The following is a 15,221-nucleotide window of genomic DNA, read 5'->3' as shown; positions in this document are numbered from 1 at the left end:
TATTATTTGAATCTATAGAATATGTACACACCTTTGATTGACGTAGGTGAAGCGGCCCAGAACGGACCATTTTTCAACGATACCCTGTACAGTTAAAGTAGTGATGCACATCTTAAGTAGAAGTTGTTAATTAAGCACGTTATTAAGTGGCATATTGATGATCATTCACCAATATTGTATAAAAAATACAGATACTTTGAACACAAAAACCATTATACAGTTCTGTACATGACCTACTGAGTGGGGAACCGCATAGAAAACCAACACAAATCCAGTTTATTTGCCACAGAAGTTATACGAATAATATTTTACGATTTACCTGAGGTCACATCTGCACAATAACTGTAACTTTAACTAGGTTAAAAAAAAAGCAAGGGCCAGCTCAAATATTTAAAATAAAAAATATATATCTGTCACAGGGATCGTTTTGTGGAGCACTTGGGATGAGGAATCAACCCTGTGGTGTTTACTTTGTGTAAATAATAAAGAAAAACACACATGGTTGAATTCAGTTCTTGTTTGTCAATGTTTATGTATATAATTCTTATTTTTTTTATTAAGATTAAATGTTAATAATGACCTAAATATAATATTCAACTGCATCTGTTAGTTTTATGAAAATTCGTCATGAAAAGAAAATGTATAAATGGAAGTGTCACTCTGCACTGTGAAATGCAGAATCTATAATAAAAACACAATTTTATGAGGCATTTATGCTTCTGTTGCTTCATTTCCATATTAAAATAGAGGCCTTTAAAATAAGACCTATAAGGAATAATTAAAGTGTCACTCTCCTTGTTCGGCTACCTGGACACATGACTCTCTAAATTCCTAAAATGGATATTCTTCCACGCTGTCTACAATTAAAGGCTTATCACCGCCTACCATGTCCTGGCTCCCCCTTCTAGACCTCAGATACCCCCTCCTTTCCACACTCCAGGCACATCCAGGAGGGTCAGTGAAACAGTGGACAGTTTTTAAACTCAGAAAAGCCACCCTGGGAATGGGACCACAAATCAGAATCAAGAAAACCCTGACATTCTTTCGGATCATCCCTCTCCAGAGACATCTCTTCATTCAAAGGGAATAAACTTTTCCTCAGAGTAGAAAAGGGAACAGTTTTAAGAGATCACAGATGGGATAAAATTGAGGTATTTGTTACTGCCTGCCAAACAGGCATGAGAAACTTTTTTTTATTCGAAATTGAAGATTTAAGAAGAGATCTATTCGCTTACACGCTTTTATGACATGCTTTAAACTGAGGTGAGGAGATCCAGTCGACACAGGCTGTATCCTAGAATAAAGCAGCGGAAGTCTTTTGTTAGAAAGGCTGTGATTTCTAAAGGTGCGTCTCTCGGGCCCTGGTGTATGGAGATACAAAGTGCCGGAACAGGCAGAGAGGTTTGGAGGTTTCCATCCGAGTTACAATGGCAAAGTGGTTCAAAGAGTTCCCCATGAACCTGAAGAATGGTACCGACAGGATCCGCTCAGTCTCCGAATCAGGCACGCAGCCGAGAGCCAATAAAGCAGGTCTGATGGCGAGCATCGGTACCAAAGCGCCGGCCTCCAAAACGGGCCATCGCAAAAACTCCTCCGCGGATAGCACAGGCGGAGGAGGAGGAGTAGGTGGAGGAGTCGGGTCTCTCCTGTCCGGAAGAAACCGAAAGAACTCGGCTATAGAGTTGAGTAGAAACGGCGTGAGCTCTCCGAAAGATGGGAAAGTGTGGGACAACCTCCTGTCTGGGAAAAGTCGCAAGAACTCCAAAGCAGAGCCGGTGTTTGATGAGCAGCCCAGATCCATTAAGAGCTCTCCGTCTGCCAACGCATACATCAGTCGGCTGATCAGAGTGGACAAGCAGGACAAGAGTCCCAGCTTCAACAGCGGTACCATCACCAGCGCAGTGGCACCTGAGGCGGAGAAAGCAGCCCAGTGCAAAACAGAAACCGTAAGTTCCCCTTTCAGATTTAGAAGGTTTAACCCTCCTTGTAAGCTGCCCTATCAGATAAATAGTGCTTCTGGGATATGGATCTTTAAAAAACCCCATCTGATTTAAATCGTGTTGTTGTGTAGTTTGAAAATAATTGGAAAAGAGTGAAGACTAGCTAATTAAAAGAGCCCCTCCCCATTATAATTTCAGGGTGCTGCAGCTGTTGGTTCATTTAGATGGAAAATTAAATAGGCCACTAAAAGCTATTAAATACTTAATAATTGTATCCAGAGTATAGTATTCCATTATGTCATTAATTCATTTCGTTGCTTTTCAGATTAAGATTGCACACAGACCTCTAATGGGCCTTAAGAACATTTATTTTTATTATATTAAACAATAAATTATAAGAATTAGTTCCAACTTAACTGATACATTACACCAGTGATCCACAATAATCTAAAAAAATAACATAACATCTACGTGCAGTGTTTGTTTGTTTCTGTACTTTATTCAGCCTAATTATACTAGTATAATAAAATCTTATTATATTCTGAGTTATACAAACTTTTCAAGCAGTTGTGGAATAACTTTAACTGACACAGATGTAGCAGCAGTGGATCTAAACCATCTGTTTGCACCTCGTAAGCAAACTCTACACTGAAAGTCATCAAATCTGTTGGCAACAAAGTCGGCAGGATCCAGTCCAAGCTCTGAAAATTGATATTATTGTTTTGTTTTCTCCCATCCCCCTTTGTCTCTGCTTCCCATTGTGTCCTCTCCTCCTCCTCCTCTCTTTCCGCCTCTCTCTCTTTCTCTTCCTCTCCACCCCTCGCCCATACGCCCATCTTCCCCACCTTGAAAACAAAGCTGTGGTCAGACGTGAGGCCTTCACCTCCCTCTCGTGCATGCGATATGGCTCAGTGATGTCCTTTTATTCAGCTCCTCCCTCTACCTCATCCCTCTCTTTTACTGCATTCATCCCCTCCCTCCAGTAATGGCTATCATGTTATAAAAAGCAGAGGTTACTTGACACTCAGGCGTTAACCCAAGTGCCCTCCAGCTCAGTTTAAAAGAAGCCCCCAGAATCACAGAAAAGTGAGGGAAAAGATTATAAGAAAAAAAAAAGACATTTGCAGTTGCTGCTGGGTTTGATCAGTCAAGTTCTTGTAGTTCTAGTCTTGCACATCTAAACTTTTGTTCTCCCATTTAATGAAAAAAAATGATGCCTTTTTTCACAGGGAGGAAGAGTATAAAACTTGATCAAGGCTTCATATGTCTGTATACTTGTGCTGTCATCTGCACTACTTTGTCCTGCTGAATCCTTCTGATCTAAACCCCTTAACAGCTGTCGGTTTGCTCATTTACACTCGGCAGGCTGAGTTTTTTTCGCCTTTATTCAAACTCCAAAGGCAGCTGGAAGTGATTTTAGGGAGGCAGTTTTTACAGCCTGCCATTGTCTCTCATGGCTTGTAAAATAAACAAGAAATTCTGTGTCACTGATAAGGTGACAGGACACTCGCGTGTGATTGATGCAGCAGAATAATTGAGGTTAAGTAAATGTGCAGAGACAATAGACTTCAGTAAATGTGTAAAACAAGGCATTAAATATTCTTCTAACTGAAGCCTGTCTCATTGTTTACTGCAGTTAATTTAATACCTCGTTCCCAGTGTCTTCAGGGAAGCTGAGACTATATTTAGCACAAGAAAAAACATCTGGAAAATGCTCCGTTTTTTCTGCTTATCTTCAAATTTTAGGATCTGCTGTAACTTTTTTCTTTGTATTAAATATTTTATGCTGACATCTGTTCTTATTAAAAAAGGAGTACTATAAAACTTTTGTTCTCCCAAAAGAAAAAAAAGAGGCTCTGACAGGATACAGTGTAAAGGTTATTTTTCACTATTTTTGACATTTTATAGACAAAAAAAGTATGAAAATGGCTTCAAGGCCAACTTTTAATGAAAGCATTGTTAGTTTGAGCTGTATTTCATGCTAGAGATGATGGATGACATTATATTTAGCACCTGCTATAAGACAATTTATTATGTTTTTACCTCTGACTCAGGTTGGTGTGTCCTGTTGTGTGATTATTGATTATTATAAATAGACCAGCATCCCTTAAATGTTCTAATTGTGATCATCAGCTGACAACATCTGCATTTTCTTTGTCTATATAAGATTACTGCTTGGGCTTTCCTACAGTTTTTCCTTGACCCTTCTCAAACTTTATTCTGAAAACCTTATTTTGTGTTTAAAGAATCTAATTACACATGAAAAAAATAATGATTTCACTGTGTTTTTAACCAGGTCATTATCCTTGAGGACTATGCGGATCCTTTTGATGCTCAGAAAACCAGAGAGCAAAGGGAGGCAGAGAGGGTTGGTGAGAACGATGGCTACATGGAGCCGTACGATGCACAGCAAATGATAACCGGTAAGACTTTTGATCAGGATGCTCTGGTCTTTACTCCCACAGGGTCCTCCTGTGACTGACAGCATTCCCATTTTGAGTCTCTCCAGGCAGCGCAGTGAGAACATGAACTCACTCCCGTAGCGCTCTCTCTGTACCCCATCTGGACAATGGGTGTAGTTTCCTGTTCCTGCTTCCTCTTTCCTGCCTCTGTTTCCTGGTACTATTCATTAAAAAGGAAGTTTGCCCTCAGTGCGCTCCCCCTGCATTTATGACACAGTTTTGTTTAAACCCCCATATGGAGCTGTCGGACCATTAATCAAAACTTCCCAGCGTCAAGGAGGACTGGTGACCAGTCGTCCAATCACATGCTCCCCTGACCTTTCCTTCCATCAGTCCATTGTTTAAACTGAAAGAGTTACTCACAATAGCCTGCTGTGAATGAGAAAATGTTTTATTGCTGTAGTAGCTTCTAGTCTGGTGAGTGGCTGTGCGACTTCCACACCTCATCAGAGAAGTCTACTGAGGATGTGATGATGTGAATGAGTCAGTTTAAGAGTCTCAATTCATACTGAGGAAGTAAGCAGTGCACAATACTGTGACTCAGTATACAGCATCTTAATTAATCTTTAGTTGGCAGCTGATCTCAGTGACTAGAACAAAATATATTACATAGATAGAATAAATAATATTATATTAATGACCATTTTACAGTTATTTTACATCTAGTCGTGATGTTGCTTTAAACTCAATTTGAGCATGATTAGCAAAAATGGCCTGGCAAAGATAAACACCCTTCTCTCATGGCCCCTGATTTATGTAGCCGGCTAAATTAATAGTGGTAAACACTTGTCTCAGTCATTAAATGCATTGCCCTCTTTAACGTGAAATGTAACGGCTTCTGTTTTTTCCCCTGAAGGTCGCTGTTTTATTTTATGAAAGTGTAATAACTTTCAACCTTGCTCTAAAACGCAGCAGGACTCTTTGCAATAATAACCTTTTTCTACTCTTTTGAAAATGGCTTAAGCTGCCTTAACGTGTTTGTTGTTGTGAATTGGCACATATGAATAAAAAACTGAATTGAAATTACTTCAGATTTTCACTTGTTAACACTGACATAACAAAATAAGACGACATCACGATTCAAAGATTTAATTATTCTTTATTGCACATAACAAATCTCTGTGTGGTAGTTCTCTGCTTAAAACACACACACACACACACACACACACACACACACACACACACACACACACACACACACACACACACACACACACACACACACACACACACACAATAAATAGATATACACAATACATTAAAAGGCAGCATTGTAAACTTGACGTAAAGTGCAGCTGTCCAGTGCATGTCTCTGTGTTTTAAGGCATTAGATGTGTTAAGGTTTTGTGAGTAAAGCCTTATTATAGTTTTCTGTTCTCTATGATTACAACTGAACACTGAGAAGCATCTTAAACTGTAGAAACGAACGCCACAAACATCAACCAGCTAATACAGTTTTTCCTGACAATAAAACCAGATTACAATTAAACTATATTTTCATATTATCTCAATAACGAATAATAAATAATGAAACATGATAACTGTTGCAGAAATCTGCTCATCTTATGTATCTGGGGAATAAAAATATCTGCCAGTAAATCAGACTTTTAAAACAACAAACCACCAAATAAATTGCTTGGGTTCTAATAATGATGCTCTGATATACAGCAGTAGTGCAAAATTGCACTTTTATTCCTAATTTATCCAGTTAGCACATGTAAGCACCCAACAGCTGCTGAGAAATGCACTGCTGGAATTAGACTAGCAAATAAAATAGCTGTTAAAATGATGTTTATAAGGGTTCATTATCGAATAGTGACAGTTATGGTTACTTTAATGAAGATTCAGAACTACATTGACGTGTGTTACATTATTATTAGAAGCACTCATTAAAAAGAGGAACTTGGAAAAAAACCTGAATAATCCATTCAAATCACTGGAACATATCATAAGTCATGTTATGGACCAAAATCTATTCAAATGCAACTTATTAGCATTGATTTATGGATTAAGGATATTTACAGATTAGTAGTTGTAATGACAAATGATTAAGAATGAATATCTATGCCCTTCTTGATGAGTTTTTGTGGACGTCATGGTCACTATGGCAGCAGTGACTCCTTTTATTGTCGTTTTTGGTCCAGAGATTTGATGCTAACTGCTCCGAGTGTTTTTTCAGTCTCCAGCCCACAGCTGTTGCCATTCACTGATGCCATCTTCCTTATTCAGCTACTGGAGGTGATGTATCACTGCAGCCTTCCTCTCCAGGTTCAGGTGCTTGTGTCTGATCATATTTTAATCTCTTTCTTTCTAGAGATCAGACGTCGAGGATCTAAAGACCTGCTAAAGGTGTGTGCGGTGATGGAGGGGAGTGAGGCAACAGCAGATGAAGCTCATCCTGCCCCCGTACAGATCTATGACATCCCGTACGAGGGAGGTGGCGACAGCGAGAAGACGGCAATCACGCGGCCAGAGCTGGACACTCGTCCCTCCACTGAGTACGAGCTACCCTGGGAGTGGAAGAAGGAGCATATTGTTAAAACCCTATCAGGTACAGTAGAATTTATTCATGTCTTCTCATACTATAGCCATGCAATGAAAGCCAACAGCAAGAACCCCCCCCCCCCAAAAAAAATAACATACATTTCTGCATCTGTGCACTCCTGAGTCGACTTCGCTCCACTTTTCAACCAGTTTCTTTATAGAAACAGTGTTTCTACAACCCAGCTAGACAAATGTGAACCAGCCAGCACTAGCCTCACATTTATATTTTATTACTGCATAGACCAACTGCATACTGAAAAGCATCATGTAGCAGCATCAAAGTCTGTGTTATTATTTTATATTGACGGGAGGCTTCTGCACCCAGTTCAAACTGCAGTCAGCTGTTTCTTTACATAAATTCTTATCTCCTCGTGGTGCTCGTCTTCCCCTAGCACAGTTTGACAGCTCTGATCGCCCCGCCAAAGATGAGACGCCTCACCCTACACTTACTAGACAGCCCCAACATCCACCAGCCCAGCATCAGCATCAGCATCAGCATCGGAGGCAGAAAAGCTGGACCCAAAAGATTCTGAGATCCTCTCTGCCAGCCCTGCTGCCATCTTCTACCTCCAGCAGCAGCTCTGAAACCGAGGCCTGCTCCGTGGACCCCTCCCTGCCACTAGAAAAACAGAGGTGAGGAGGTTCTTATGTACTCGTTGCACCAGGATAGTAAATGTTTAATTTTATTAATGTGAATCTTGACAAATGAAGTGAGGCAGAATCAGAGTTGTACCTCACAGTGGGGAATGTTCCTCATAGACACATAAAACAGTTTCTCCAGGAATTTCATGGTCATAGTGTGCATCTGTTTCTTATTCTGGCTATAAATCTCACTCCAGAGCACTAATAAATTTTTGTGTTATGTAAGAGTAATGCTCATTTCCAAGGAGTTGCATAAAATGAGGACCTACACATAATCAGTTGCAGATGAAATGACATCTCCCTCGCTCCCACCCTCTGTCTCAGCTGGTACCATGGCTGTGTGACTCGGCAGGAGGCGGAGTTTCAGCTGCACTCCTGCAAAGAGGCCAGCTTCCTGGTCCGGAACAGCGAGTCGGACAACAGCAAGTACTCCATCGCCCTCAAGTGAGTGCAGTCTGAAAGTGCATTGACACTGTGTGGAGAGCTGAAATGTTGCTTACCTAATTCACATGAATCATTGATGTATCACAAGATTAAAATAAGTAAGATCCTAAGCTAAAGAGCTTGAAGTATATACTTTAATTAAGCTTGTTAAGACTGTTCTACGTTTTTGCTTAAAATTATATCTTTATGTGTGAGCAGTATGGCTTCATGTTGAATATAGAGCTACCAGGGAGGAGGAAAAGAGAAGCACATCAGAGGATTCATGGATGTAGTGAAGGAGGACATAGAGAAGGTTGACAAAAGAGCATAGGGATAGGGTGCAATGGAGGCAGATGATCAGCAGATGAAGCTGATTTATAAGTAAATATATCCAAGTTACACTTCATATACAGGATACACATATTTTTATTCATATTTTATATTTCAGTAACTAATTTGAAACTAAGATTCCCACTTAAAGTGCAAAGCTGAACAGGGAAGAGAGACAGACTACTGCTGGTTTTGTCCATCTGTTATCAGTTTTGGATGCTCAGCAGCGCAGTCAAATCTTGTTTTTCTTTTCCTCTCCTGTGTGTGTGTGTGTGTGTGTGCGTGTGTGTGTGTGAGTCAGGACCAGTCAGGGATGCGTTCATATAATTGTTGCCCAAACGAAAGAAAATGGCTACACCCTGGATCAGAGCAGCTGCGTGTTCCCCAGCATCCCAGAGGTGGTGCACCACTACTCCACTCAGCGTCTTCCTTTCAACGGAGCAGAGCACATGACCCTGCTGCACCCAGTGCCTCGCATCCACTGACTCAATCATAACTTAGCTTGACTATGCAAAACAAACACACCCTGGATGTTAGTAGGGGAGAAGAAATGGTTCCAAAAAGCAATCAAAACATCAGCTCTGATTTCAGGGAACTATCATCCATACAGCAAACTCACCCTGCCTTATGTGGCCTTTTTTATTATCTTTATTTCATCACCAAATTGACTGCGACTGTCTCCATATCTAAAATGTACAATTGGCTGCTTCTTTTATTTCACTTTGTTGTGCAGCTCATGCAAAACATCCATGCTGGTGTTTTGCATGCAAGCAAGCTCAGCAGGGACGATGGGGCACTTTTACTGATAAAAAGTCACTTGAAGTTTGTAAACACAGAAAATGTTTTAATCACTCACTATGTTTATGCCAAAAGCTACAATGTGACACTGTCTATGAAGCAGAAAGTACTTTTGCGATGGAGACCTAACATTTCAGTTGGCTCTCTTTCGCCCTCTAGTGGAGCTGCTGGGACATTGTACCAAATTCCCAACAAAAAGAATTCTCCACACACAAAAACCCATGCACATAAGCATTTAATTCCACTTACAAACATATGAACAAAGCCCATCTATTTTATGTGTATCATCTTAATGCATTTCTAATTTATGATTGTATGCTCGTTGGTTATCTGTAACCACGGTGCCTCGAAGATTTCCACTGTGTTACTGTGAATGAGGGTGTTGTTTCTGCTGTATTATCTGCACTGTGAAGAGTTGGTGATTCACCCTGGTGCAATGTGCTTGAAGACATGAAAGCTTTACAATAGTTAGAGCTGAGGCTGAATTTTAATGTCTGGGCCCAGCTTAATGAGACTTTTGTGGGAGCACGTGTAAAGGAGTTCTGCATATTACTGTGATTTGTGGTAAGAAAACTTTAGATAAAATTTTTTAATATGACCCACGACTGATGGAGTAATTGCCCAATAAATGAACAGAATTTCAATGTATTTTATTAGAAGTTACAATGTAATTATACATTTCTACAAATTCTTAAAGTTAGGTACACTAGAATATGTGGGAAACAAGTCAGGTTTTAACAGGAAATAAACAATAATACTGTAACCTAACCCTTACGTGATTTTAAGGTGTTATACACAATGAAGACCCTCCCATTTTCTGTACACTTCTTTTGAAAATTACTGTTGAATAGTGATTGTGAAAAAAACAAACAAAAAAATAGGTTAGACTTGGCTTCAGGGGCGGATATACAGAGGGTGGGGCAACTGCCCCAAGCTGTAGAGCCTCGCCCTCCTTTTATGTCTTTAAAATACTTGTAAAAACTAATTGTCTAAAATTACCCACCTAAAATTGTCTTTGTTTTCTTAGAAGAGATAATGATCCAATAAATTGTTTTAAAGTGTTTTTGTTTATATGTTGTTGACTCCATTAACATATATGGGATTTTCACTACTTCAGAAGAGGTATGTGCTACCCTGCCTCAACCTCTCGCCCCTCCTTTGCCCCCCTATGTAAAACTTTGTAGATCCGCCACTGCTTGGCTCCACAATTAGGTCACATATATCTGCAAGTTGTGCCATTCATGTTTTCTTGTAAGATTGTAAGCAAGAAGAGTCTTTATCACATTTTTATTGGTAAAATAAAAGGACATTTAAATAATGGAACATCCACAATACACGTCAACATAAGGAATATTCAAAAAAGATGCAAACAAAGAAAAGAAAAAGAAAGATAAAGATGTAAAACGCCAAGGTTAATCCACTCCATATTATGACCTCCCAAAAAAGATGGGGGAAATATTGTTTTGTTTTTCTGTAAAATTACCATGAAATTACACTTACAATCACTTGCACAGTATTTTAATTTACTTATAGTATTTTTATATATCTTAGTTTCCTATAAAAACCTGACTTGTTACTCCCTATTTTAGTGTGCCTACCTTTTAAGTATTTGTAGTTAAATATAGTTACATAGTAATTTTAAATAAAAGAAGTGAAATTCCATTTAATTACAGGGCTCCTACAGTAAAAGTGCATGAAAGAAATGCCAGTCTCGTCTCTGTTTAACGTTCCCTTGTTTCTAATGCTGCTATCCCTCAGGTGTAATGCCCTCTGGTGCTAAACGGCAGAAGTGCAAACTGGTGACTGTATTATATTCACTGAAGTCTTAATGTGTGTTTCTTCTTGCGTTCTAAATCTAAAATATTTGGCATTGTGTCTTTACTCTTAAATGCTGGAATTCATTTTTGGACCACTTTGATCTACAGCACAGTCTCCTGCTAAGCTGTCAGCTGACAAGAAAATCCTTCCAAAGGTTACATTTGGCTTTATTATACATTTTTTGGAGGTCTGCCATTAACATGTCTCTTCAAAGATGTTATGAGAGTACATTTCAAACAGTAGTAATCTGAGGAGACACACCTGCTATAGCTTTCATTCTTTTTTTTTTATTAGTCTCTTTTGATATATGAAAACCTATTATGTGAACACTGTAGAGCAGATCATAATAAAAGGTCCTGAATCTCAATGCTGGATATCCCCTGTGAACCTGTCTCTGATCCCAATAAATCAGCAACATAAACAGCAGAATGTGAGGGTATTTGTGTCAGCGATGAAAGACAGAGAGAGATCAAAGTGTCCCAACATCCTACAGGAGCCGAGTGACTGAATGAGGGCATTTTTGAGCACAATGAATCTTTAAATGTGAGAGATTGATTGTGGTTTTAGCAGTTTGATAATTTACCTGGAGGTTTAGTACTCTGTGCTGCTAATGAGGAGACAGAATAATATTCCAGGTTAAGGGCAAAAGTCCAGTGGGGAGTTCAGGTGAGTATCATGTTAAGAACAAATGGCTGATGTGCCTACATTGAACACCCGGCATGTGCCGTGTGTAGATCTAAGATAAATGCAGTGCTAAAAACAGACAAAGAGGTAGAGTAGTATCATTACAGCCATGTCAAGGACACTTAATGTGAAGGGGGAAAAAAACAGGAGCAATTGACACCATCACTCTCTCATTCCCTACTTTTCTTACGTATCATTCGCCCCTCTCCTTTACCTTCTTCACCCTGTCTGTGTTATTTGAGGTTGTCTCCTTGACTCTCACGGAGGACACCGTCACCGTTCGCCTGTGTGTGATGCCAAGAGTTTGTACTTAAGCTCATTAAGGAGAGCCACAAGTTGGGTTTCATTAGTCCTAATATGGAGATGACTTTCAGCCTTCTCACGCGTGCTGTCACGTCATGGATATTTGTTTGCCGTTACCTGTTTAAGCAGTTCATCGGTGTCGGGTGACTTACGTAGCACTTTTTTTTTTTAACCTGCTTGGCTACAAATTTTTTTTTTAATGTTCGCAAAAACCACACAGAGATTACTTAATTAAATAAAATACCAATATTTCAAATTCTGAAATAAATGCAAGAGTATAGAAATAGAGGCTTTATCAACAAAACATACTGAAAGAAACAAAAGTAAAAGATGTCAATCTGCAGAAAAATGATCCCTGTGAGCAATATTATTTTTTTAATCTTTCTTATAAGATTTAGTACAGTGTTTTCAACCTTTGTACCTCAACTTAGTCACATCAGTCTCCATCTTGATCTTCTTAGCTTTAACTCTAAAGTGCTCTTTGTGTGTGCGTGGTCAAGTTGGTGGTTTGTATTACACTTTTAAAGATTATTTCAGAATTTTTATGAGTAAGAATTGGAATTTAAATGGTCATGCAAAAGCATAAAAAATTCCTGAAGTTCAATTAAAAGAAACAAAAAGCACCTCAGAAGTTGAGGTAATGCCCTTTTCACTAACAAAGCCTGCTCTTTATCAATGTAATCCACTTGCTTGCTGACTTCTTTCTGGCACTGTGCTGCGCCCATAAGGTCTCCCTGCGGTCTTCTATCAAGATGGATTTCATGAAGCGGAGGAAAGCAGGCCTTCTCAAATTCTACCCGAGAGGGAGGGAGATACACCTGGAAAAGAATGAATCGTCAAATGATATAGACCTGGAGCCACCCATGCTACTGTATACTCGAATGACTAATTTTAGTTTGCTCTCACATCAGTGCCGTCAGGGCTGTCATGCAATCGTTGAGCCCCTCTCAGGCTTGCATGACAGCCTGACATGATCGCTTCAGGATTCACTGCCTGATGGACAGGGTGGCTTGACATCTGGGTGTCGCTTGACCTGCTCTGTTGGTAACCGAAGTGTTCCTGCAGGTCCTTATCAGATGCTTCAGGCTCTGTGCCAGTGACATGGCCTGGCTTTGTAATGCTCGTCTCCTCTCCTCACACAGGATGCACCTGCCATGCAGAGACTGTTGTCTTTAAGTTTAAATCAGCTCACCTCACGAGGTCAGGCGTGCTCTTAGACACTGTTTGCAGGATGTCTCCGCACTGTTGTTCATCCCCGTGTGGTTGAAAAGGTCATTTGACTGAGAATTAAGTAACTGCTCCGAAGCATAACTCATGCAGCATGTCTGTCTCACCCTGATTCAAAGCTGATAAACCTCAGCTACAAGCCTACAATTCACCGGACAAACCCAGGACTGCTCTCAATATACGTATAAGACAGAATTGCAGAGTTAGGAAAAGTACTTTTTATGTGATGCATGTTGTTCTAAGAATTTTACACTTTAGTAGTACACTGCTCAAAAAATTAAAGAAAAACTTTAAAAAGACAAATCCCAGTAGGAAAAAAATGCTGGATATCTATAGTGACATGGACTCAATAATGGGTTAGGAGTGAAAGGATGCCCTATCGTTTGATGGAAATGATAATTATCAACGTACAGAGGCCTGAATTCAAAGACACCAGGAAAATCAAATTGAAAATGATGCAGGCTAGTACATTTTGCTGAAATTTTATTGCTTTTATGAATGGCTGACAATGATGCATGCTACCAATGACAGAACAGATGGTTTCCTGGGAAAGTTCCTGGACAGTCTGAGGTGCAACCTGGTGGAATTGGATGGACCGAGACACAACGTCCCAGAGCTGTTCTAGTGGATTTAGGTTAGGTGAATGTGGCGGGCAGTTAATGGTATCAATTCCTTTATCCTTTAAGAACTGCCTGCATGCTCTCCCACATGAGGCATTGTTGTACACCAGGAGGAACCCAGGACCCACTGCACCAGTGTAGTATCTGACGGTGTGTCCAAGGGTTTCATCCTGATACCTTAATGGCAGGTCTGTGTGTCTTTCCATGAATATGCCTCCCCAGACCATCACTGACCCACCACCAAACTGGTCATGCTGAACAATCTTACAGGCAGACCCTTTCCTGTCTGTCACATGTGCTCATAGCGAACCTGCTCTCACAGTGAAAAGTACAGGGTGCCAGTGGTTGAAGCACCAATTCTGGTATTCAATGGCAAATTCCGATCAGCTCCACTAGAGGACATCGGGCCTGAGGCAAAGTCTGTTTCTGAGTGTTTGATCAGAGACATTCACACCAGTGGCCTGTTGGAAGTCATTTTGCACTTTTACCCAAGTAAAATATATGGCGTGTGCCCTCCATGTGTGTTACAGATTGACTTGACTTGGTATCTCAGACTTGTACAGAAAGGCAAGCAGAGCTGACAAACCAGTTTGCTTCACTAGATTCAGGTGACAAACAAATCAAACTAAATTCCTGTTTTTCACATGTGAATTGTGGCTTTCCTGCACCTTGTTGCTCTCACCCTCAACATCTTTATCTTTCTACCCTTCCTAGCTGAAGGAGTTTTAGAGTGTTTTTATTTGAAGTGACTATAAACATTTACAGGCAGTTTCCCTGACACTGAATAACCCAATTGCTCAAAGCAAAAAAGGAAGAATTCAGTGAAGATCTTCACTAAAAACAGTTTCTAGTCTAAGACAGCTAGACAGCTGGGAAGCCAAGCCTTGAAATGTGCAGCATAGAGGGAAAATATTACTAGAATTACAAATTTTATTCTGCAGAATTAGGTCCACTGTTATGATCTGTTTTTTTTCTTTTTCCTTTTCCCCCCCTTGACTGCTAGATCCGTGTGTGTGTGTTGTACTTTTCTCTTATTTACTTTCCTCACTGCAAGTCGTTGAAACTAATCATTGCTCTGGAATGAAACAAGAAAAGCAGTAAACAAGACCGTTAACAGCCATAAAAGGTTGTTTGCTTTGCCTCGGGCCAAAACAGGGTTAACATTTACACGCGTTGTTTTGAAATCATTACCTGTCTGCGGGCTGCGCACCTCGAGCTCAAATATTCAAACCGACCAACCAGAGGACACCTCTGGAAAACACAGAGGGCAGAGGAATGAAAGCGGATCGCTTAAGCCACGCCCGCTGACGCACTGCTGACCTGGAATCAGTTTCTTAATATTGCTGAAGGTAAGAAGAGCAGGTAGTTAAGCTCATCAGTGTCCAAGCACAATTACACCTCCAAGTGAAATCCCTCAGTGGTTTGAAAGG

General features: G+C 40.1%; 1 protein-coding gene across 1 annotated transcript; it reads left to right on the top strand.

Annotated features, from left to right (window-relative positions):
* Positions 1-710: 710 nt before the first annotated feature.
* On the top strand, positions 711-11,324 carry LOC120726388 (SH2 domain-containing adapter protein E-like). The gene is made up of 6 exons (XM_040019917.1): positions 711-1,946; positions 4,237-4,363; positions 6,717-6,953; positions 7,339-7,579; positions 7,913-8,032; positions 8,643-11,324. Exons 1-6 carry the CDS (start codon positions 1,428-1,430, stop codon positions 8,824-8,826), a joined length of 1,428 nt encoding a protein of 475 aa, XP_039875851.1. The 5' UTR covers positions 711-1,427; the 3' UTR covers positions 8,827-11,324.
* Positions 11,325-15,221: the final 3,897 nt, after the last annotated feature.

Source organism: Simochromis diagramma, unplaced genomic scaffold (genome assembly GCF_900408965.1).
Source record: "Simochromis diagramma unplaced genomic scaffold, fSimDia1.1 OVJJ01000753.1, whole genome shotgun sequence".
Classification (NCBI taxonomy): Eukaryota; Metazoa; Chordata; class Actinopteri; order Cichliformes; family Cichlidae; genus Simochromis; species Simochromis diagramma.
This window is presented reverse-complemented; position numbering and strand designations above follow the sequence as displayed.